Genomic DNA, 23,424 nt, shown 5'->3' on the forward strand with positions numbered 1-23,424 from the left:
GGAACTGTATTTAAAGGGCCAGAAGGTTGAGAACCACTGCTTTAGAGGGTCACTTGCTTAGCTGGCAGCTCTTTTCATTTGAGAGTGGGAACCCTTGTGTGTGCTCAGAGAGTTTGGGGAGCTGGGTGACCCTTTGGAATGGCCACCCCCTTGGAGAGAGAAGGCTGAAGTAGAGGTTGTGAGTGCACAAGTGCCCCCAGGTGCACACATCCATTTTGGGAATACCTGTGGGATTTGTCAGGGAAAAACCACCGTGGTGTTCAGGGAAGGCCTTTGGGAATATACTGGTTCTCTCCCCAGCAGCCAGCTCCTGTGGGTAGCAAGTCCTGTACTAGTATTCTTTCCCGGGGAGGTGGGGAGGTGTGTGCAGGTGTGTTTTTGTGGGAGGAAAGGGATCCCAGGAGCTAGGAAACAAGCCACAAGGAGTGCGCTGCCTCTTCTTGCTGGTTCCCTCAAGGGCCAACTAAACCCTGAGGCTCTGCCTGTTTCCCCCATAGAGTGGCCACATTTTCACAGAGGCTGACTTCACAGGCAGGTGGGAAGAATAGTGCAGTAACCGCTTAAAGCAGCAGTTCTCAACCTGTGGGTCGCGACCCCTTTGGCGGTCAAATGACCCTTTCACAGGGGTCGCCTAAGACCATCCTGCATATCAGATCTTTACATTACGATTCACAACAGTAGCAACATGACAGTTATGAAGTAGCCACGAAAATAATTTTATGGTTGGGTCACAACATGAGGAGCTGTATTTAAAGGGCCAGAAGGTTGAGAACCACTGGCTTAAAGGCTCAGTGCTCTTGCTGCAGTGTTTCTGTTTTGGAGATCTGGAAGGTGCTATTGAAACCACAGTCCCTGAGCTTTGGAGGCCTCCTGGGCACCCAGCTCTATAGTCATGGAGGATGGGATCCAGAAGCTCCAATAAACAGGAACCTGGATCCATCAGAGCCTTTATTGAAATGCAGAGAGAACTGAGTGTAAGAGCTCTGGCTCTGGCTTTCAAGGGATACAGCAGTGCTGACATTGTCATGCAAATTACAACTTGAACTTGTTCCTGGCCATGGATTTCTAGCCATAACTCGCTTTTCTTGTAGGGCACTTGGGCTATCCCCATGGCAGGGTGAACTGTGGAAACAGAGGTGCAGGGTCCCTGGTCAGGGTGTGTTATCCTCAGAATTGCTAATTCCTGAAACTAGCATAGCCGCCGGCACAGAGACTGTCCGCTCTTATGTGCCTGGAGCCGTGTGGACATGCATTTTTATCCCATTGAATTTCACTTTACTTTCAAAATATTTAGGGCCAGTTTTTACCAGTCTAACCTCTTTGAAACAGTGAGGACTTCGTAGCCGGGCAGGACTGCTCCTGGAAGGCCTGCTTTCCCAGGCTCATCTGGAGCCCCTCTGTGTCCGGCCCCTCCAGATTGCCCTGCGATGTGTGAAAGGCTTAATAATGGCATCCAAGAGAGTCACATGTTCGTTTATGTTTTACATGTAAGAGACTTAACCACAGGGAATTTCAATGACTTGACTAAAGTGGTGAGCACTCTCTGCTTAGGAATAAACAACTCAGTTTTGTATCTGGGTCTGTGGACATTTTTTGCTCTGACAGCCCTTGGTGAGTGAGGGCATCTGCTCAGGGCTCGGGAGCCATGGCTGGCCTCCCTTGGGTTTTTCTGGCCGATCTCCGTCTCACAGCTTGGCCAGCCCTGGCAGAACTGAGCAAATTGGATGAAAAAGAGCAAATTGTGTGAAAAAGCACAGATAGTTCTGCTTAACTTACTTCCTTTGCCTTCCCCAACTCTGTAAGTTGGAAAAACCAACTAAACCCAAGTTTAATAGTTATCTTTGTCTATGAAGATCTGCAAATTGCTGTGTACATTCCTTGGCAAGATTGGTTTCCTTTTCCTCTTCGGACCCTCGCATTGGCGAGTTAGGAATTTAGTATCCGTCTCCACGTGCTCATCAATTACCATAGCACGGCCTTGAACATTTTACCGTTCATTCTGAGTTAACTAATCTTTCAGAACCTCTCCTCCACAGTAACTCACTTATAAATGAATCTAACCATCTCACTGGCCCTTCACTTAACCTCTTACATCTCCGATGCTTGGTATTCCTTTGGGAAAAGGGAATCAAATTTGTATTAGCCTCAGTCCTCTTTTTCATACATTTAATCTTCTTATTAGCCTTTGGGTCGGCGGCGTCACTTCCTGGTGACCCCTGTCCAGAGCCCGCTGCGGGGTGTCTGGCTCTCCCACTTCCTTGTACCCGAGGAGCACACAGTCAGAGTCCTCTCAGCCAACAGGTGCGTGTGGCTTCCCACTGTGTGCTCAGCCCTGCAGCTGAGCGGTGCGCAGCTCAGATCTTGTGGAGGGGAGGGCTCTGGAGAAATCAGAAAGGCCCTGGGAGTCTGTGGATGTCGCCTAGCCAGAGGCTCAGGCTCATGACCTTGCTGATGGTCACCTTTCTCTTGGCGGTATGGGAGCTCCCAGCTATCAGGTGAGTAGAGTCACAAGGCCCCCATGGAAAAGGGGCCTCCCCTGCTGGCCTCACTGGACTTATTGGCTAACAGAACACTAGGGACCTTCTCAGACACACACAACCTTTCCCGGCCCATTCCTGGCACGCACTGTGGGCGTCCTAGGCATCTTCCTTTTTTTTCTCTGCCATCATTGTCATCATCATGCCGCGGGAACTGCCACCCAGGACTAGCTTTGGCAGCAGCTAAATCCCTCCCGGTTCCCAGCCCCTCCTGGAAGTCTCTCCGCACTGTCCAAGCGCCATCGGGGCGATGGTTCCGGTCTCCAGAGGTGCAGGTGTCCAGCTGACCCTCACAGACACTCCAGCCTCAGAAGCCTGCCCCACGCGTACCTGATCCACGTTAAAGGATGTGTGCCGTACGGAGGAAATTGTCTGCACATAACTAAGTGTCCTGATGGGTGGCACTACATTTATTCAGCAGACGTATGGAGACTGTGGTGTGGGCTACTGCTGACCTAGGGGAGGTATTGGGTGTATATAGACAACTCAGGTATGGCATTCCCTAAGGAGCTTAGAGAAGAAAGACATGTAAACAAGCAGTTACAATATCAGCCAGATAACTGTGTGTGTGTGTGTGTGTGTGTGTGTGTGAGAGAGAGAGAGAGAGAGAGAGAGAGAGAGAGAGAGAGAGAAGAGAGAGAGAGAAGAGAGAGAGAGGGAGAGAGAGAAAATGTGTGTGTTTTGCCCAGAGAAGGAAGTGGGCACCTAGTTCCCTAGAGGGATTAGAAGTCACTGGGGAAGAAATGCTGAAATTTGGTCTTGAAGGAACCCGGGCATTACTAGGCCTGGTCGACCAAAGAGTCCAAAGGATGCTGTAGGTCAGCGGTTCTCAACCTGTGGGTCGCGACCCCTTTGGCAGTCGAATGACCCTTTCACAGGGATCACCTAAGACCATCCTGCATCTCAGACATTTACATGATGATTCATCAGAGTAGCAACATTACAGTGATGAAGTAGCAACGAAAATAATTTTATGGTTGGGTCACAACATGAGGAACTATATTTAAAGGGCCAGAAGGTTGAGAACCACTGTTCTAGGTAGAGGAACCGGGAAGTGTGGTGTCAGAGCCTTGAAATTAGCAAGAGGTTGGCTGGACTTGAAGCCACAGGATTGGAGGAGCGGGCGGGCACGGCAGGGAGGACGGGCGTTGGTTCCAGGTGCAGGACAGCAGGAGCTTTGGGGAAGGCCCTGGGCAGAGGCAGAGCCTGGGAGGAGGCCAGAACCCTCAGCTCCTGCGGAGCACCCCAGGGGCAGGGCAGGCGGGGCAGACCTCCGGCAGAGCATAAGGCTGAGGTCCGCCCGCAGGACCCTGTTGGGAAGGGGCACTGAGGAGTGGGGAAGGGCGAGGTTGGGATCCCCCCAGCGGGTCTCGGTCTGGAGAAGCCTGAGGCCCATGAGCAGGCTCCTCACTCACTCGGGCTGAGGAAGCCTGCGGGCAGTGGGGGCAGGCGTGCTGCTGATGGAGGGCCTTCTGCAGGGGAGGGAGCGTGTGGGTGAGAGCTGAAGGCCGGGCTTTTTATTCTCCTGGCGTTTCACTTCTCCGTCAGCCTTGGCCTTTTACAGCTTAAGTTCATTGACTTTTAGTAAAATGTGTTTTCCTTTTACTAAGAAATATAAGACATAAATTAGACTTAAATGTGGGGTTTTTGGAGATAAAACAGCTCTTAGGAATTTTGCATTTTGATGAGATGACTTTAAATGAAAGGAATGCAATCAGATGAGCAGCCCTTAAAATACACTGTGTGTGGAAAACCAAATGAAGAGTGCGTGGGGCCAGCCGTTTAAGGCTTTACTATACTGAAACCATTTGAAAAAAATATTCTAAGTGACGAACAAACAGAATATGTGATCAGTAATTTAAAGCTGACTCTTTCTTTTCCATGGATGCATTGCTTTCTTACTCCATATATAATTATCCTAAATTTATTGTCCGCAAAACAAAATCTTTATTTTAAAAACAGTGCTGTCAGCCGATTACAGAAAATTCATACTTTGCGTAAATATGTACAAAAGGTAGAAAGTGTAAAAAGAATAATAAACATGACACTCACGTGTACGTGCACGTGATGCCACCGTCACACTTCTGATGCAAACCCACTGTCTGGACCTCTCCCAACAGGCACCTGTTCTATTTTCACTCAAAACAGAGGCTTATGTAATACTGTGATGTGTATAGTTTTCACATAATAACGGATTGAGGTGTGGATTTGGGGTTACTATTTTTCATGACTAAATAGTACTTTATTCATCTAAGTCTTTCCTCTGGGTACCTCCCTGGGAGCGAATGCTGGTTTGAAGAGCGTATTTACTCCTTCAGCGCACATTTGAAACCCATGGCCTGCTGAACAGACGTTTATGTCCCCACCCACGGGATCGGGGTGGGGTGGGGAGATGTTTGCAGACCCTCGTGGACACTGATGGTGGCTTCCTTTTAGTCTTTGCACATTTTACAAGTCAAACTGAGATTCTTTTCTATGTCGTTCATTAGATTATTGATCATCTTTATTTTTTTAAGTTATCTGTTCGTACCTTTGCTTGTTTGTGTATTTATCATTTTATGTAAATTTGGCAAAGCTGTTTATACCGATATGGCTCTGTCCTCGGTTGTGACTATTTTTCTACTTGGTGATTTGTTTCTTCATTTGTATGGATGTCTTTGTGTGCGTTTTGGTTCACTGACATTTTAAAGATTTGGGTAGTAAAAACGGTCATCATTTTTTCCTGTTATGTTTTATCTTTTAGGGTCATGTTTAGAAGTGACAGGCATTTATTTCTGCCACTTTTACTTTATTTAGAAGAAACTGAACCCACAAACTGGTGGTAAATCTTTAGTTACTAAGATGCCCTGAGAGCTGTCAAATCCTGTCTCCATTCTCCTCTTAGCCAAGATGAAGAGGAAGTAGTCCATTCCTTAAAGAAAAGCTGTGATTATCTGAGAAAATCTGTGAGGTTCCAGTTCAGTGTGAATGTCTCACACTAGGTATCGCTGTGTCTCTGTCCAGCGCTTACCACTGTTCCGGTTGGTGGCTGTGTCCCGAGGTCCCACACCCTGGCTTATGTTTCAGTATTTCTGGGTAGCATGCTATTTTAGTTTGACTTTTATTAATAATTGTGCATAGCTCTCCAAACATTTCTGGGATGATCGCTCCTTCCTGTTGGGCTTTAAGAGTGAGTCAGTAGAGGGAACTGTGTGTGCAAAGGCATAGAGGTGAGACAGCGAGGTATCTGGGACCCTGGAAACTGGGCTGCGGTACCCACAGGGGGTGTATGCTGAAGACGCAGGGGAGGTTCAAGTCATTCATGGTCTCGTGCACCTCCACAGGGAGGTTGGACTTCATCATGAAAACAATGGAACCGAAAGGATTTCCACCGAGGGAGGTAGTATCATCAGGGTTTGTGTTTTACGGCCCTTAGGATGCAAAACTGAGTGGAGCTGAACGGAGACTACTGTGGGTCTATATGGAGATTTTATAGATATTTACAGGAAGCACCCAGCAGGCAATATCAGTAATTGTAAGTAAAGTTCAGAGAGATGATTTTGAGAAAGGTGAGCAATTAAAGGGCCATTTATTAGAGAATCTATAGTCGTTATGTCCGACAATTAGGATTTCGGCGAAACGTTTGCATCACCTTTTGTTAAATGTGCACAGCGTTGGTTGTTCATGAGCAGATCGCATGGGGGCGGGGGAGGTCTTGAGGGCGGGGGTGGGGCACAAAACACGTTATTTCAGGTCACATAGCTGTGCGAGGCCAGCTGCACGGCCACTGGAAATACAGGTTTCCATAAATATTTTGTAAACACTTTTTAAGTTTAAAATGAAATGACAAGTGCTTTGATATGTCCTCACATGTCATTTTTAATGGTGTTACATTTATTGAACGTGTGCAGGTACAGAACTTCCATAAAGATCTGGAATTATACATCACCACTGAAGGTGGGTACAGGTTGCTTTCAAAAAAGTCAAGTTAGTAAATATCCCCCGTTTGCTGTTTTTCCCCACGAGAATATTTGGTCTAAACACTCTACAAAATAAGGCAACGTTTTGGAGAAGTCACCGATAAAATCTTACGAAACAAGTGTTCCGTTCTCATTTCTTTTCACTGGCAGAGTCGCTGGCGCAGTACAGTGGCGAGTAGAGTGCTTTCTGCACAGGGGCCCTTCCGTGTCCTAGACTGGGGGTGGGCGGAAGCCCCGCACGTTCATTTCGTCGAGCTCCTTCCAGTACCTGAAGTTGTTGTCCAGGTGGTGCACCAGCACTGGCAGGTCCACAAAGCTGTCCCACGCATCGAACATGTCTATGATGAAGTAGTTGATGAAGGACATTTGGGCCTTGGGGATGCTGCAGGTGTTTCTGTCAAAAGCGGGCATCACCACGGGCAAGTTCCGCCGCTTCTCCTCATCGGTCTGAGAAAAATACTCCTCCGAGATGCGCGAGGCCCACTTGATGCACTGCTCCAAGGGCCGGCAGGGGTTGGACACGTCGGCGCACTTGATCATCATGCGCTTGATCATCGTCCGGTTCTCCGGAGTCCTGAGCATCGTGTTGATGTCCGCTCGCACTGCATCCGTCTCCTCGCGCTCCTCCAGCTCCGCCAAGGGCTTGACGACGCTGTTGACAAACTTGTTGAGGTGCACGAAGTGCTTGGTCATCTCCGTGGCCAAGACCATGTCGATGATGGCCTGGCGCAGCGTCCGAAAGTCACTCCTCTCCATGTTCTTGAAGATGTTGCTCTTGTCGTCTCTGAGTGTCAGCTGGAAGGCCAGGCTCGCGTGGTGGCTCTCCAGCACCGCGAAGTCGTTGTACAGGATGGCCAGCTCGCTGCCCGAGTTGCACAGGAAGGGGTTGGTCCTCCCCGGGTGGTCCAGGTCGTGGACCGCGGCCGCGATGAGGGCGGCGGCCTGGTCCACCGAATCTAAAGCGCGCTTTATCCTCTCTTGGCACAGGAAGTAGCAGGTGGCCTGGAGCACGTCAGCCGCGTGGCTGGAGTTGTGGTAGGGGTTAGAGGAGTGGTACGTGGATTCGATCATCTGCAACCACAGCCTCAGGGTTGGCTCCGGGCACTTTAAGAATTCACAGATGCCAAAGCGGGAGAAGATTTTGATAGCAAGGTAACTCAAAGCCCTTTTCTGCGTGGCAGCCTCCAGTTCAAAAATGTCAAATTCCCAGGAGTCCTCGTTCTCCAGGGCCTCGGCGATCTGCTTCGGGACGTCCTGGAGGGGCAGGGGGGCGGTCATGCTGCTGGACGCTCGCGGGAGGTTTTTGGCCGAAAGAGTGTACTCGTTCCCAGAGAGCCTCCGCAGACCATTGACTATCAGGCCCCCGAGGAGGTCATTGGCATGAGGGTCCTCATCCTTCGCCCCGAACTGCGGGGAATATAACTCTGTGGTTCTCAGAATTTCCAGCGCCCGGTCCAGGGCTTCGGTCACGGGCACGGAGCTGTTCTCCTGGGCGGCACTGATGATGTTGATCACCTTGGTGATGGGCGCCTCCATGGCCACCGGCTGGATCCGGGCCAGCGAGGAGTGGCGCCTCTGGCCGGCCATTTCACTGGCCCGGGAGCTTAGCCTCCTGTCCTTCAGTTTCCCCACCTGGCTGTCCGTGAGCGAGTCGGCCTGCAGGCCGGCCTTGCTCTTTCCATTGCTCAGTTGGATGATGGACACATAGTGTCTGATTTTCCCTCCCTGCCCGCTCACCGGGATGACCTTCACGTTCTGCTGGGTGTTGTCTCCGTTTTTGGCACAGTAGACGCCCTGCCACTCCTTGCCCTCCGTGATGCATGAATTGATCGTCTGGAACAACTCGGACTTTTTCTCGCCCACAGGGAGTTTGGCTAACTCCTTCCCTACCAGCTCATGAGAGTCACAGCCCACGGTCGTTTCAAACGCAGGGTTCACGTACTGCACCAGGTGGTCCTGGCCTGTGATCTCCACGGCGTCCTGGCTCTTCTCCAAGGCCGTGAAGATGGAGTTGCAAGCCCTGAGCTTCAGCTGGGACCGCACCTCCCCGAACTGCAGCTGCAATAGCTCCGTGTAGCAGGCCAGGGGGCTGGGGTCCTCCACGTAGCGCCTGGTGAAGCCGGCAGTGAGCAGGGGCATCACGGGCAGCTCCCCGTCCCGCCGGCGCACCACCCCGACAATGACCGTGTTTTCGGAAACCTGGGAGGATCGGATGGCCCTGCACAGCGCCCGCGCGTCCAGCTGCCGGGGGTTTCTGTGGTCCAGGATGACGATGTCGTGGTGTGCCGACAGGAAGCAGGTCAGCACCGCCTGCATCTCCTTGGTGAGCGTGCACTTGAACCCGGCCTGGTCGCAGGCCTGGCGGAAGGCCTTGCACTGGTTATCGTCCTTGCTGAACGCCAGCAGCACCTGGAGCTGGTCCGGGTGAAACCTCATGGGGCCGAACTGCACTTCCGACGTGGGTATCTTGCCGCGAGGCAGGTAGGGGTCCGAGGGGAGGGTGGCGCCCTGCAGCAGCGCCCAGGGGTTCTGCGCATCCTCCTCCTCTTTGCCGCCCAGGTACGCACCCGGGGCCTCGGAGGAAATGTGGACGCTCGGGGCGCAGCCCATGGCGGTGGTGGCACCGCGGACTCTGGCAGGCAGCCGTTACCCGGTCCGAACGCTCAGCAAACGGGCCGCCCGCCAGCCCAGCGCCTCGCGGCTGCCCCGCCGCACACGCCCTTCCAGGCCCTGCGCCCTCTGCCCTCTGTCCTCCGCCCTCCCGCGCCCGCTCTCCTGCGCCCGCTCTCCTGCGCGCATGGCATCCGTCAGTCCGTCCCTTCCTTCAGGGCATTTTGGGGAGTCCCTCCAGCTCCCTTGGTTGGGCCCGACCCCCAAGCATGGCCCTGGCTCAGCCCCCGCAGCTCAGGCCTAGGCTCCGCCCAGGGGGCTGGGAGCTGGGGGCTGGGGCAGCCGGCGCAGAGAGGCGTGGCCCTGGGAGGTGGCGGTCGCGGGCCGGCCGCCAGGGTGCGCTGTGGAGAGCCCTGGGAGCTCTGCGCTCGCTGGGGGCTGCGGGCTGGACTCTCCATAAACGTTTTAAATAAACCGATAGGTAACGTCTGTCTATGTAGCAAATATTATAACCCGTGATTCCATGGCTGACTTTATTGAAAGAGCCAGTAGGATTCCTGCAATTCTGCTTTTCAATAGAATTGATAGTATTTCTCTCTCGGACATTTGGTAGGTGACTACGGGCCTCTGAAAGGAGCAGGCAGTGCTGTTTCCCCAGCGATGTTTCCGCCTCTGCCTGTGACCACGGTGAAGTGCCCGGCTACCCGTGGCCATCAGGGCGGGCAGGCGGAGCCCCCCTCGGGTCCCCTGGTGCGAGCCTTGGGGGGGGGGGGGCGTTATGCAGCCAGAGATTCCTCCCGCCTGTTTGCTCTGCAGTGGCCTCCAAGCCAGCGCAGTAACACTGAGCGCTTTAACTCTGAGCGGTAACTAATGAATTAGTCAGGAAGGGGATTTTTCCGGGAAAGGTAATGTCTTGGGCATGGCTCCCTGAAGGCCGCCCTAGGCTCTGTTCCCACCTCTGAGGAGCCCGCGTGGCCATCCCCAGGCACAGATGGCACAGATGGGACCGTTTGTAAAGGACCTTGTGGAGGACTAGGTCCACAGTGAAGGTGCCAGGGTTCAGGCTGAGGGGTGGGGGGCTGTGAGCACGGGCGGTGGGGGGAGGGGGGCTGTGAGCACCCGGGCAGGGGGAAATGACCTGGGGAGGCAGCGACTGGCGCTGCCTGACCAATAATCTCCCTTTTCCCAGAAAAGTATTGGAAGCAGGAGGTATTTTGGATCCTACCTTTTTTAGATCTGCTGTGTTAATTTTCTAGATTGAAGTTAGTGTTACCACATTGCCCCTCAGCCTCTGTGAGTTGGTCTGTTCTGAAGGTGCCATAAAATGACCAAAAAATGACCCTGGCGGTCCCCGATGGAAACTGCTGCAATAGCCACCACTGCCCACAAGAACGCCCGCAGTCCTTAGAGAAAGGCCCCGCAGCCCGCCAGCCGCCAGCCAGCTCCATCCGTGACCCTGCGCTCAGGTCTCGGCCTTTCGGCTGAGGTCAAGTGCAGGCAGGCGGCTTCATGAGCCCAGGACAGCGGCATTATCAATGCCATCCTGGCTCAGCCTCCAGCCCTGCCCCTGGTGGCGATCTGCTACACAGCTGTCCTCTTCCTCGTCCCATCTGGTTAAACACCTGCCAGTTAGGGCTCAAACCAGGCATCCCCCTCTTCGAGCGTCTCCTCTGGTACCTGGAAATGCTCTGTGACCATCCTCATTCTTCCTCTGTTTTGGTGCCTAGTTACCCAGTGGGCAGCGCGCTCACTGAGCACTTGGGTGTTTATCATTATGTTTGCTTCTCCCTCTGGGCTCTAATTGAGGGCCTCTTCTTCATGCCAGTGAGATAGCTGAGTGCACACCGATGCAGCCGAATGGACAGACGTGGGCGGTTGACATCTGTGCCGTGTGGGTAACGCGGGTGTGCAGCTGCGACTTATGGCAGAGAATTAACGAGTGTGAAAATCAGAGGGCAGTGCGTCTCCGTGGACGGGGCACTGGGAGGGGCGTGAGGGTGGCTGTGAGTCGTGTTTGTGGGCACTGGACCTGTGCCTTCATTGACAGTCGCTGGATTTCTGAGGATTGTGATGTTCTGTTTGTAAAACGTAAGACAGGACCAGGCTGCAGGCAGCACCTGCTTGGGCTCCGCCCTTCTTTGACTTCTGGATGTTTATTATGGCATTGACTAGACCAGCCGTGGGCAAACTACGGCCCGCGGGCCGGATCCGGCCCGTTTGAAATGAATAAAACTATTGAAAAAAAAAGACCGTACCCTTTTATGTAATGATGTTTACTTTGAATTTATATTAGTTCACACAAACACTCCATCCATGCTTTGGTTCCGGCCCTCCGGTCCAGTTTAAGAACCCATTGTGGCCCTCGAGTCAAAAACTTTGCCCACCCCTGGACTAGACATTCCTGTTTCTAATTTGGAATTATGTGCTGGCCCTTTATGAACTTACAGCTAACTGAATGGCTGCTCTTTTGAAATAATTATGAACATAATGTTAGACTGATTTTTAACCCAAGATTATATGTGTACATATGTATATATCTGTGTATATATATAAATACATGTGAGAATATATATGTATGAATATATATACATAATTGCTAGTTATGTGGCTAACATAATTGAGTAAAAACTTGTTTAAAGGTTTTCACTGCACTCAGACACCAAGAATCATCTATGGTCTTTCACATAAGGAAATGCTATCTTTTAAACCTAAATCTATCCTCTTCATGAGTTTAATCGAGGAAGGGAGTCACTGTTAATGAAGCTGCGAAGCATGTCCAGCCCTTTCTGTCATCATATTAATCTGTAAGGAAATACATACAAATATAAACAAAACTTGAATGACAGTGGTCTCAAGCGTTCATTGGCTTTGCTCCTCAGGCTCGCTGTTACACTTGGTTAGACCACTCATTTCATGAGAGGCCAGTCCTGGGCACAGCTGGGTCACAGCAGTGTGACAAACCTAGATCGTCAGAGTCCTGGTTTTCCTGCCATGGCCTGCCTCCTCGTGTGGGCGGAGCATCGTCTCCTGTTTAATTTCTGTCTGTTGAAGTGCCTGATGGCAAAACAGCTCGGGGTGTGTCCCTGATTGCTAAGGAGGACCTGTAAGGAACTGGCTCAGTGGATAGCGCATCTGGCCGGTCTGGCTCAGTGGACAGAGCACGCACAGAACAGTAGCTGGTTACTGAAGATGATGGGGTGATATTGACAATGAGGAAGAGTGCACTTCAGTCATCAAGCCGCCAAATAAACCCTTTGTAGACCCGGCCAGTGTGGCTCAGTTGGTTGAGAGTTGCCCTGGGCACCAAAAGGTTGTCAGTTCGATTCCCCGTCAGGGCACGTGCCTGGGTTTTGGCTTTAGTCCCAGGTTGGGGTATATAAGGAAGGCAACTGATCAGTGTTTCTCTCTCACTCTCCCTTCTTCTTTCTCTAAAATCAAAATATATTTTAAGGAAACATTTGTAGTAAGAGCAGCACCCAGAAAGTATGTTAAAAGGCTATAGGGACTTAGAGGCTCCTGTAACGCATAGATTTCCATTGTTGTGTTATGCCTTTTCTGGTCTGCATCTGACCACCTTCCAAGTTCCTCATATCGTGGCACCGAGTTCTCGTCACCTTCTCCTTACGTTACGTTCCCATGGCTTTAAAAACCATCTATATGCTAATAACTCCCAAATTTGTATCTCTAACTTGGATCTCCCCTCCGCGCCCCTTTCTCATTTATCCAGATTACGTGGTTGACAGCTCCACGTGGATGTTTCTGGAACATCTCAAACTTAATATGTTCACAACTAAGCTCTTGCTTTCCCCCTGAAACGTATTTCTCCACGAATCCTCTCTGTGTCCGTGAATGATGCCTCATTCTACACGATCACTGAAATAAAACCTGATTGATTTCCCATTCTCCCCTCCCACGCCCCCACATCTGTTCATCCACAAAATGGTTGGGTTAGCGGCAGAGTACATCTTGAATGTCTGTGTTACTGTGAGAATCCTTTTCCCGGAACCTTGCTTTCTCTCTTGCCACCCACTTGTGTAGCGACTAGGGTCATCTTTTTAAAACATGAATTGGATCTCTGCTCTTCCCTAATAAAAATTCTTTACTACCCTACATTGCACTTAGACTGAGATCGAAGTAGTAGTCTTGGCCTACAGAGCAATGTCCCCTGTTCTCCACCTCCCCCTGTGCTCCCTGAGTCCATCCCCCTCCCTGCCCCCCCCTGCCCTCCCCCGTGCTCCCTGAGTCCATGTCCTGGTCCCTCCCCCTATGCTTCCTGAGTCCATGCCCTGGTCCCTCCCCCCCCCCCCTGCTCCCTGAGTCCATGCCCTGGTCCCTCCCCCCCCCCCCCTGCTCCCTGAGTCCATGCCCCGCCCTGTCCCTGTCTCCAGGCCTCCTGTGCTCCCTGCAGTCTGGTTTTCCGTCTGTGGAAGAGCCAGACGTCAGAATTCTGTTCCTGCTGCTGCCTTTGTCTGGAAGGTTCTTGTCTTTTCTGCTCCCATAGCTGGGGTCTTGTTATGCAAGTTTCCCTCCATAACTCACATCTGCCTTGCTTCCCTATTCACTCTTTCTAGGTAGGACACCTTGCTATTCTTGACTGTAGCATCGCTTTTATTCCCTTCATGAAGCTTAATTTTTCGTAATCAGATTAGCATATCCGCCTGTCCCGCCTGTCCTCCGCGGACCCCGGTGCCATGGCCGCACGCCGCCACTGAGCGCTCAGGAAGCGTGTACTTAACAGCCCTCGAGTGCAGGGATAGCGCCCCCGTCCGTCTCCACAACAAATGCCACGTCGCGGACTGTGGCGAACAACAGCAACACAAGGGTCCGGTCCCTCCCTCCGGGGCTCACAGACGGTGGCGGTGGCAGGGACCCCTGCGTGTTCTCTGTCCCCAGCGCACACAGGCTCACCCTCCGGGCGGTGCTCACACAGGGGCATCGTCTATGAACAGTGCGCGGCACGCTGACCGGCCGTGACCCTTTCAAACACCGTGTGCGTCCTGGAAGCTTCTGTAGGAAGGAGAAGAGGAAGGGGAGGCCAGGAAGGGCTCGTCGCGAGTTCTGCGGGCGGCCGTTTGTTGTTGCTGCTAACCTCACCCGAGGATATGTTTCCAGTGATCTTCTGAGAGTGGGGGAGAGAGGGGAGGACAGAGAGAAACATCGATGTGAGAGAAACACATGGATTGGTTGCCTCCTGCACGCCCCCCCCCCACCTCCTCTGACCAGAGCCCGATCCCAGGGAGGAGCCTGCAGCCGAGGTACGTGCCCTGAACTGGACTCGAACCCGGGACCCTTTGGTCCCAAGGCCGACGTTCTATCCACTGAGTCAAACCAGCGAGGGCCAGGCCTTATTTTTTAAAATCAGGAAGACAATGATTTTTAATTTAAAAACACAGAAATCATCTCTGAATAATTGTATACTTAGGGAAAAAAGCATTGTTTGTTCATGATATTCTTTCAGAGCTCCTTTAAAAAGCTCAAGATTTCCTAGTGCTTTAATGACCTTCCCTGTTCTCTCTAGCGTATTGTAGACTGGACAGTGGAGGGACCACTGCCGGGGCTGTGTGCTCTGCGCCCAGGCCTGCCCGGCTGTCCGCAGTCCCGGGAGGAGGATCCTCTGCTGATGAACGGACCTGCTGAGGCTCGGGGTGCTGCGTGACCTGCTGATGCTGGTCGAACAAGGATTCGATTCCAGATCCTTTAACTCACCTGGGAATCTTTTTAAAATCCTGATGTCTGGGCCTCATCCTCCGGAAATTCAGTCTCTTTGTTACTAACGTTGTGGCCCCACCCCAGAACAAAGAAACAGAATTTCCGGAGGATGAGGCCCAGAAACCAGGATTTTAAAAAGATTCCCAGGTGATTCTCATGTGCAGCCAAGGGTCAGAACCACTGCTTTAACACTAGATTGCCCAAGGAAGTCATTTTGACTGCTGTTTAATTTCAATTAGAAAAACAATTATGCGCCGAAACCGGTTTGGCTCAGTGGATAGAGCGTCGGCCTGCGGACTGAAGGGTCCCGGGTTCGATTCCGGTCGGGGGCATGTGCCTGGATTGCGGGCACATCCCCAGTGGGAGATGTGCAGGAGGCGGCTGATCGATGTTTCTCTCTCATCGATGTTTCTAACTCTCTCTCTCCCTCTCTGTAGAAAATCAATAAAATATATTTAAAAAAAAAAAGAAAGAAAAACAATTATGTATATAAGGACACAATGTCTTAGAATTTTGTGACTTTTTGTACAACATATAAATGCATTTATTAATAATTGTAGTTACCTTCCCCTCCTTCATTTCCGGTATATATATATGTGTGTTATACCTATATTGCCCAAAAGCAGTCATTTTGACTGCTTGGGGAAATTTTAACTCTTATTATTGAATTGAGTAAATTTCTTATATGACCAGTTCGGCTCTGTATTGAAATAACAGTTTTCATTTTTTTTCGATTACCGTCACATGATAACATACAAGTACATGATAAATTGTCGATACTTGATAAGTTGCAGTTGCTCAATAAGCTAAACTAGTACTTGTTATTCGAATCTTTATGCAGTGATACTTATTCTAATAAGTTGTTTATTTCTTTTGCGCCCTAAATTCATGAAAGAAATGTCGAATAGAAGTGAGTTATTGGAAAAGCTAAGGAACATAAGTGAAAAGTGCTCCGATATTATTCTTTCACAATGCAGTCATTTTGACTGCTTTTGGGCAATATAGGTATATATTAAGTTTCAGTCTTTCTAGTGTTAACTCCACAGCTCGGGTTCGCCGCTCATCACATTGTCTCCGAAAATGAACGGACACCTCAGTGTTAACCTCTCCTGTTGAAATGCCATATGGTAAATCATTTAAAAAAAATAGATTTAGGAAGTCGCATATTTGAGTGGTTAAAACACAGGCATTGGCTTCATCAGACACAGGCTGAACTCTCTGTTCTCTCTGTTGTTACTCATGTGACCCTTCCCGAGTTACCTGACTCCTCTGGGCGTCAGTTAGCCTGCGCCCTGTTTACTGCCCGGGCTGCTGGAAGCACGCACCGAGGAAAGGCCTGGCGCTAGTGGTTCCTGCCGCTGTACTGGGCCACATATGGCTGCAGAGAAGGAACAGGGTCACATCCCCCAGAGGGGTTCCTGGGCTGCGAGCACTGAGCATCCCTGGGCACGCTTGCAGGGTAGCACCTGTTCCCACAGCTTCCACAGCCCGGGTCTGGGGACCTGCCGTGCGATGTAACTTCAGCCATGAGTGAACGCTTGATGTTCCCTCGACTCCAACAGACACACCACACCCACCCCTGTGTGAGCAGCTCCAAGGGCCCGGGAATTACTGGTTAAATCGGTCACCGGGAGAGTCAGAGGCTGGTCAGTACCCACATAATTCGCCAGTTTGCTTGTCACCAGCCAGCCACCCAGCGCGCCTGCCTTGCGCGCCCTACCTGGACCCGACTCTGCCCTCCCGATCCACGTTCTCTGCCCGCGAGGTTTACGTAGCTCATCTCTCTCTTCCTACATGAGGGCCAGCATTTCCGCCGTTTTCTCCATGGTTGAACCGCCAGAGCCAAAGCCAGCATCTGGCCCCAGGAAGGTGCTCGATGTTGGAAAGGCTAAGCGGATGGCACGAAATAACCTTCTGTGAAGGAGAGGTGGGAAGACTGGTTTCAGAGATCTCTGAAAAGCTGTTTGCTGCTAATCCTGTGCCTCCCCATCATGTTGGATTGAAATTTATAACTGTCTGACCGCGTAAAAAATGGTGGAAAACATAGACAGAGAGACATCAGCGAGCTTGGGGGGTTGCTGTATGTCCCGCGGATGGAATGAGAGAGAGCGCACAGGCGCGTCCAGACCTCTGGGGTCTTCCTCCCGTTTTAACGTTAGAGACGTTATTAGTACCTTTTCTTAGTGATTTAGTTTGTGACTGGTCGCTAAGTCACTGGTTGGTTGACTTGTGCCATTTAGAAATTTCTAGGCACCTTCTTATCCACATAAATAATATGGAGACTTAGATCAACTACTGTTTGTTTTCATTGCGATAACTCATGAGCATCAGTTAATGACCTCCTGTTAGGCCATGAGCTTGGGGAAGCTGGATTTGGCTTCCATTGCTTTTGTAAGGTTTGTGTCCTGCCTGACTATGTTATTGAGGTTTTAGTGAACATTGATCATATCCTAGAATTTATGTAAATCCTCCACACTTTTTTTTTTTTTTTTTTTTTTTTTAGCAGCAACCGTTCGGGCGGGTGGGAAATTACGGTGGCATTTCTTCTCTTTGGGTTTTCGCTCACAGCTTTCGATGAGTCCCTTATCCTTTCGCTGTCTGAGTTGACTAATCGCCACTAAAGACAGCAGAGCCGCAGAGCGTGTGTCAGGGCTCGGTTCCCTCTGCCCACGGCGCCGGCAGGCTTGTCTTCTGCCATTGGAGGCGGGAGATCTGGCTGACACGCAGGGAGCTGCGATCCGGTGGGTGTCTGCCTGGGCTTCTTGCAGCTCTGGCGTTTGCTGTGTCTCCGGGAGACGCGTGGCCCTGAGCCCGAGACACAGGCAATGTCTCCGAGCCTCGCTGGTCTGCACACCGACCCGGTGTCGCTGCCGCCGGGCGCCTCACGTTGCTCTGTGACAAAGGCGCTGTAGGTGCAGCAGGAGCAGGGGGCTGAGTGGGAGAATTAAAACAAGTCCACGGTGGGCAGGGAAACGGACAGCTCCCTGACATGAACAAGGATAAGATACCGCTGGCCAGCTCTCCCAAATGCACTTTACCCCACGCGTCCGATTTCTTAGATGAGGAGAGTGACAGCACCCTAACTTTCCCGTGAGAAATGTTTTTCTCCAGAAATGAAGATACACCGGTTATTTCTTACATTCCCTCCACGTTCGTTCTCGTTAATGACAACATTCCTTTTCTCTGGAAAGACTCGATATAAATACATTCTGCAGCTCTGGCCACAGCCACGCTCCTAAGTAATTGGCCACCGCGTTAATATGTCCCCCGTTTCCATTTTACTGACGCTTCTGTTGAGAACGAGGCCCATCTGTCTTCATCTTCCCTCGCGGCCCCGTGTAATTGACCTGGCCGCCCGCCCGCCGCACACAGCCCCGAGGCAGCGTGCAGAGAGGGTGTCCTGCCGCCCGCATCTGCCTGACATGACAAGCCCCGTTTTACAATCGCTGTCATGTAAGGAGCACGCACCCAGCAGGCCTGCGCCCGCACAGACAGCTCTGTCTTTCCGATGTGCCGTCTCCTGGCGGAGGAGGCCGCAGGGACAGCCAGGCTGTGTGGCTGGGAAGGTCCTGGCGGAGGTCGGTGCTCCTGAACCCGTGGCTTCAGGCTCCGCCCTTTACCGGAGGCCCGTGCCCCCTGGAAAGGGCAGCTGATCTCAGGTGAAACGGGCACACGCCATTCTTCCCAGATCCCGTGCAAATTCCCTATTTTCAGCTCCAACGTGGACTCCGTTGGGGAGAGCGGTCGGCTGGACGTGTGGCCACACCACACAGCACCCCGACCTGATGCCGCTTTTCCTGGAGACGGGTCACTGCTTTGTGACGAGCAGCGACAGTGTTAGAGTCACATTGGCCTCAGGTATTTCTCCATGTCTGGCTCTGATTTGTTTTAAATACTTTTTTTATTGATTTCAGAGAGGAAGGGAGAGAGATAGAAACATCAACGATGAGAGAGAATCATTGATCTATTGCCTCCTGCACGCCTCCTACTGGGGTCGAATCCGCAACCCAGGCATGTGCCCTTGACCGGAATCAACCCTGGGACCCTTCAGTCAGCAGGCCGACACTCTATCCACCAAGTCAAATCGGCTAGGGCAGCGGTTCTCAACCTGTGGGTCGCGACCCCTTTGGCGGTCGAACGACCCTTTCACAGGGGTCACCTAAGACCATCCTGCATATCAGATCTTTACATTATGATTCATAACAGTAGCAACATTACAGTTATGAAGTAGCAACGAAAATAATTTTATGGTTGGGTCACAACATGAGGAACTGTATTAAAGGGCCAGAAGGTTGAGAACCACTGGGTTAGAGCGTGGCTTTGATTTTCAAAGTTATATTTTGCTCTTCCTCACTGAACTGTTGTGGAGGAGAGATGGTAACTTGTGGAGGCGACAGGATTGATGGCAGGATCTAGAGATGCTCTAGCAGCTGCCCCCGGGTCATGTGTTTTATGAAGAGTGTCCGCAAATGTAGACATAACCACGGGAGAAAGGAAGCGCTGGGCCAAATGGCACACGGTCCCTGGCGATTCGGCTTTCACCTCTTACAGAAGTGTTCCCTGCAAACGTTACACATTCCTCATGCACGCAAGTGACAAGGCCGCGGGAAGCGTGGCTGACGGGGAGAGGGACATTTCTGGGGGAGAGCCGGGCGTGAGCAAAGACAACGCGTGCGCAGGGGGCGACATGGAAGTCGGGACGTGCAAAGGGGGAACGCCGTCCACGCCAAGCCTTCTCTCACCCAGGAAGGGGGTGCGGGTGAAGCAGAGGGTCTCCGGCTGGGGAGCATGGAGATGGGGTTCCAGAGACAAGGAGACCCCGACTGGGAGGAGGGCTGTGAGGGCTGAGGCCCGTGAACTTGAGCAGTGGCGTTGGGAGGGTGCTGCAGGGCAGGCAGTCAGAGGTTGGAGCTGGCAGCAGGTCCAGACCGTCCTGCAGGCGAGAGAGGACGGATACCCAGTGCCCCTGGGTGAGGTCCACACTCTCGGCCTGCGGGCGGGCAGGAGGGCAGAGAACCCGGACGCGGCCAGGAAGTTTGGGGGTCACAGGGTCAGGGGCTCCGCTGTCAGGTTCGCTCGTTAGGCACTTGGGGAACGCGGAACTGGAGCAGGGCCGGAAGGACTAATAGAGGAATAAATTTCCACTCATTGATCGGCTACCACGTGTCAGGTATTTTGCTATTTAATCGTTTTAAAAGCTCCCCTGGTGAATCTAATGTGCAGACAGGGTTAGCAACTGCTGTAACCAAATCCTAGGATCTCATTAGCCCAGGCAAGTGCTGTGTGAAGCTAGGCCCCCAGAACTTTTCTGTGAGATTTATGGGAATCTTCTCAAAGTAATAGTTTTTAAAAGTGATAAAAATCTAATAAAATTGATAGAAAACTTGAAAAAAAACCAGCAGCATGCAACTCTCATTTACCAACAACAATGTATTTCTTAAACTTCGTATAAGTGGTATGCAGGCCCACACATACGACGTGTATGTGTAGGACACGTATATGTGCACGTATAGAAGAAAAGAGAAGCAATGCGGTTTGGCATTTTGTGTTTTCTGTTAATTTTTCTATAGGACCTTTGGGCTGCCCTAACTGAGCATCGGTTTGAGGAAAGCTATGGGTTTTCTGTTTTCCTGATTCGTGCAGCTCTCTGAAAGGAGCACGCAGACCCTGCGCATTGAATGACTGCATCTCCGAGGAGGAGGCTGGGGCCGCGCTGGGGCCGCTACTCCCAGCAAGGCGTCTGGCATGATTTTAAATAATGTTGTGACTTGTCTCGGAATTCGTTAACACTGTTCAGCAAACAGCGCTCACTTCCAAATAGTGCTCTGAAGTTCTAGAAACATAACTCATATTTCAATTAATTTTGCAAGACTTAGAAAGTCTCTAAATCTCACCAGCTCCGAGAATATGCTGGAGAATTACAAAAGGCAGCCCTGCCCTCGCCTCTGATCATCGTGGCCAAGCAGGGCGCACACGGCCCTGAGCGGTTCCGCCTGGGCATAGACGGCTTCCTGGTAGGGATGCTCCCTGACAACAAGCGAGACCGAAGCACGGGGACTGGTGGCCTCACACATGGATGCGGGGTGGGGATGCGGGGTGAGGATGCGGGGTGAGCATGCGGGGTGAGGATGCGGGGTGAGCATGTGGGGTGAGGATGCGGGGTGAGGATGCGGGGTGAGGATGCGGGGTGAGGATGCGGGGTGAGGAGTGAGGGAGACACAGGCAGGCGGGGGGTGTGAGCATAAGCTTCCCTCTTTATGGCCTCACCCACTGTCTTCACAGGAACAGATGAGGTCACCGTATCACATAACTGGGAGCTAAAGTGACCTGGGGCCCAGAGGACCGGCGCCCTGGGCAGGGGGACATGACACTGGACGGTGAGGACACTTCACGGTGACCGCGAAAGGCGCTCCTCCGTGTGGGCACGTAGGACAGAAAAGGATGCTTCCGCCTCTCTACTCGAGGCATCGAAATACCCGGGCGTCCACCTGTGGCCGGGGCGCTGTGCCGCATGGAGCACGGTCGTTGGTACCGTCGTCGATTCAGTGCTTTCGTGACCAAACAGCCTGAGACCCTGCCCTCCTTCACCTCCGTGCGGAGCAGCCTCTGCTCTGTGCGCAGCCGTGTCCTAAGCTGGACGCGCCTCCTCCCTCGGCACCGCGGTGCTGTTTGCCTGTTGGTGGGTGTGGGTGTGCCCCAGCGTGCGCCGCGGTGCTATTTGCCTGTTGGTGGGTGTGGGTGTGCCCCAGCGTGCGCCGCGGTGCTATTTGCCTGTTGGTGGGTGTGCGTGTGCCCCAGCGTGCGCCGCGGTGCTATTTGCCTGTTGGTGGGTGTGCGTGTGCCCCGGCGTGCGCCGCGGTGCTATTTGCCTGTTGGTGGGTGTGCGTGTGCCACACACGCTGGGTGTCCTTCCAGGACAAACACGCCCTTTTCGTCTCTCTGTCCCCACTGCCGGGCGAGGAGAGAGAAAGAAAACGAAACCACAGTTGTGGCGCGCACTGTCATGTCCCGCAGACACGTGACCTTGTCACCCCCTCTGACGCCAGAGAGGAAGGAGGTTCGCAGAGCGACCAAGTACTTCGTTGAGGGTCCTTACGGAAGTGAGGGGTGGGGCCAGCTTTACACCGGGGCTGCTGGGCTAAATCTCTCTCCTGGCCACCGTGTGGCCTCCGGGGAAGAGGGTGTCACCAGTGCTTGCTTGTTGAATGAATACGTGAACGAACAAGCCGTAAGCCATAGTCCCTTTAAAACTCACTCACCCGGAGCACAGTAGGATTGTGAGTGGTAAAACCTGAGCGTCCCGTCTTGAGACGCTGTCCTTGCTCTTTGCCACCGTTTACCGTGCCGTGGAGTTGGCACTGGCTAAGCTAATGGGCGGGTTTGAACGTCACCGCCGCTCCCGCACTTCGTCAGTGTTATGTGCAGCGCGTCGGTGCGGCGGGGAGAGCCAGGAGATGAGTGGAGGCCGTCCGTGTTGGGAACTGGCATCGCCAAGACATGGCTGCACCTTTTCTGCGTCGTCGAAGGAGACGGGGATGACCTCAGTGCTCGCTTCCGGGGACAGAATAGAGGCTGCTCCTGAGTTCACAGCCGGGCAAGGCGGACTCCCCGGTTCCGTGTGTGGTAGGAGGGTGTGGCCATCTCTGTTCTGTGTTCCGAACCCCACACTGACTTGTAACTCTGCTGCAGACACCTTCCTGAAATCCACGTGTGTTCCGAACCCAGTGACGCTGACCTGTGTGTGACCTTCACCACGAGGTTGGCATCCCTGTGAACTCGGAGGAAGTGAACTCACTGAGGGTGGGCGGGAGCCAGCGCCCGCAGAGTGGGCCAGCGCGCCGGGACCCAGGAAAAGGTGGCCTTACAGCCAGAGACCTCAGCCCGGCGCCTCGGTCAGAGTGTGACGGCCGAGGAAGAAATAGCAGAGCACACGGATGATTCAGCCTGGGCTCCCGGCCACGTAGGGGACGGGCGCAGGTAAAACTGCACGCCTGCGGCCCACCTGGGGGACTGGTCAGGGGCGTGCACCATGGAATGTGTGCCCCAGCCCCCATGGTGCAGGCCCAGCTCCGGGAGGGACAGACATGGACCATGTGCCTGCGTACGTAGTAACTGCACTTCTTCACTAACCCAGCAACGCGAGGTTACTACTTGCATTCGTCTGTGAAAGCAGCCGCTGGGAGCCTGGAAACGCGCTCGGATTCGTGCTGCGAAGGGTTAGGTGGAGATGACAGCCCCCGGACTGTCCAAGGAAACCCAGCAGGTGACCGACCTCAACCAGCGTCGGCACCTGGGGAACATCTCCCACTCAAGGTGGGGGGGCACATCCGACCGGGGAACAAGAGAAGTCGATTTTGTTTTAGGCCAAAGTGGAGATGCTGTTGATTCTAAGAACCAGTGGTTGGTTGAGTCCCACTGTAAAGACTATTGGGCGTTTTAGACAGTATAGCCAAAAAGTAAATATTTGTGTGTGTGTGTGTGTGTGGGTGTGTGTGTGTACATACATATACACCAGATCTCAACCGACTGGACTGACGATCAATAGCCGTTAATCTCTTGCCACGTCCTTCTGTGTGTTCTTTTGTTACCACCCACTTTCAACTGCTCGC

General features: G+C 52.4%; 2 protein-coding genes across 4 annotated transcripts in view; one reads left to right on the top strand and one right to left on the bottom strand.

Annotated features, from left to right (window-relative positions):
- The window catches only part of PRKN (parkin RBR E3 ubiquitin protein ligase), a 533,123-nt gene that overhangs the window by 91,655 nt on the left and 418,044 nt on the right, over positions 1-23,424 (top strand). The gene's annotated exons all lie outside the window — the stretch shown is intronic.
- On the bottom strand, positions 6,655-9,106 carry LOC132236418 (high affinity cAMP-specific and IBMX-insensitive 3',5'-cyclic phosphodiesterase 8A-like). Its single transcript, XM_059699579.1, has one exon. It carries the CDS (start codon positions 9,104-9,106, stop codon positions 6,707-6,709), a length of 2,400 nt encoding a protein of 799 aa, XP_059555562.1. The 3' UTR covers positions 6,655-6,706.

Source organism: Myotis daubentonii, chromosome 6, assembly GCF_963259705.1.
Source record: "Myotis daubentonii chromosome 6, mMyoDau2.1, whole genome shotgun sequence".
NCBI lineage: Eukaryota > Metazoa > Chordata > Mammalia > Chiroptera > Vespertilionidae > Myotis > Myotis daubentonii.

Excerpts from the sequence above, each read along its gene's own strand:
- LOC132236418 (XM_059699579.1), bottom strand. The coding sequence starts at position 9,106 with ATGGGCTGCGCCCCGAGCGTCCACATTTCCTCCGAGGCCCCGGGTGCG.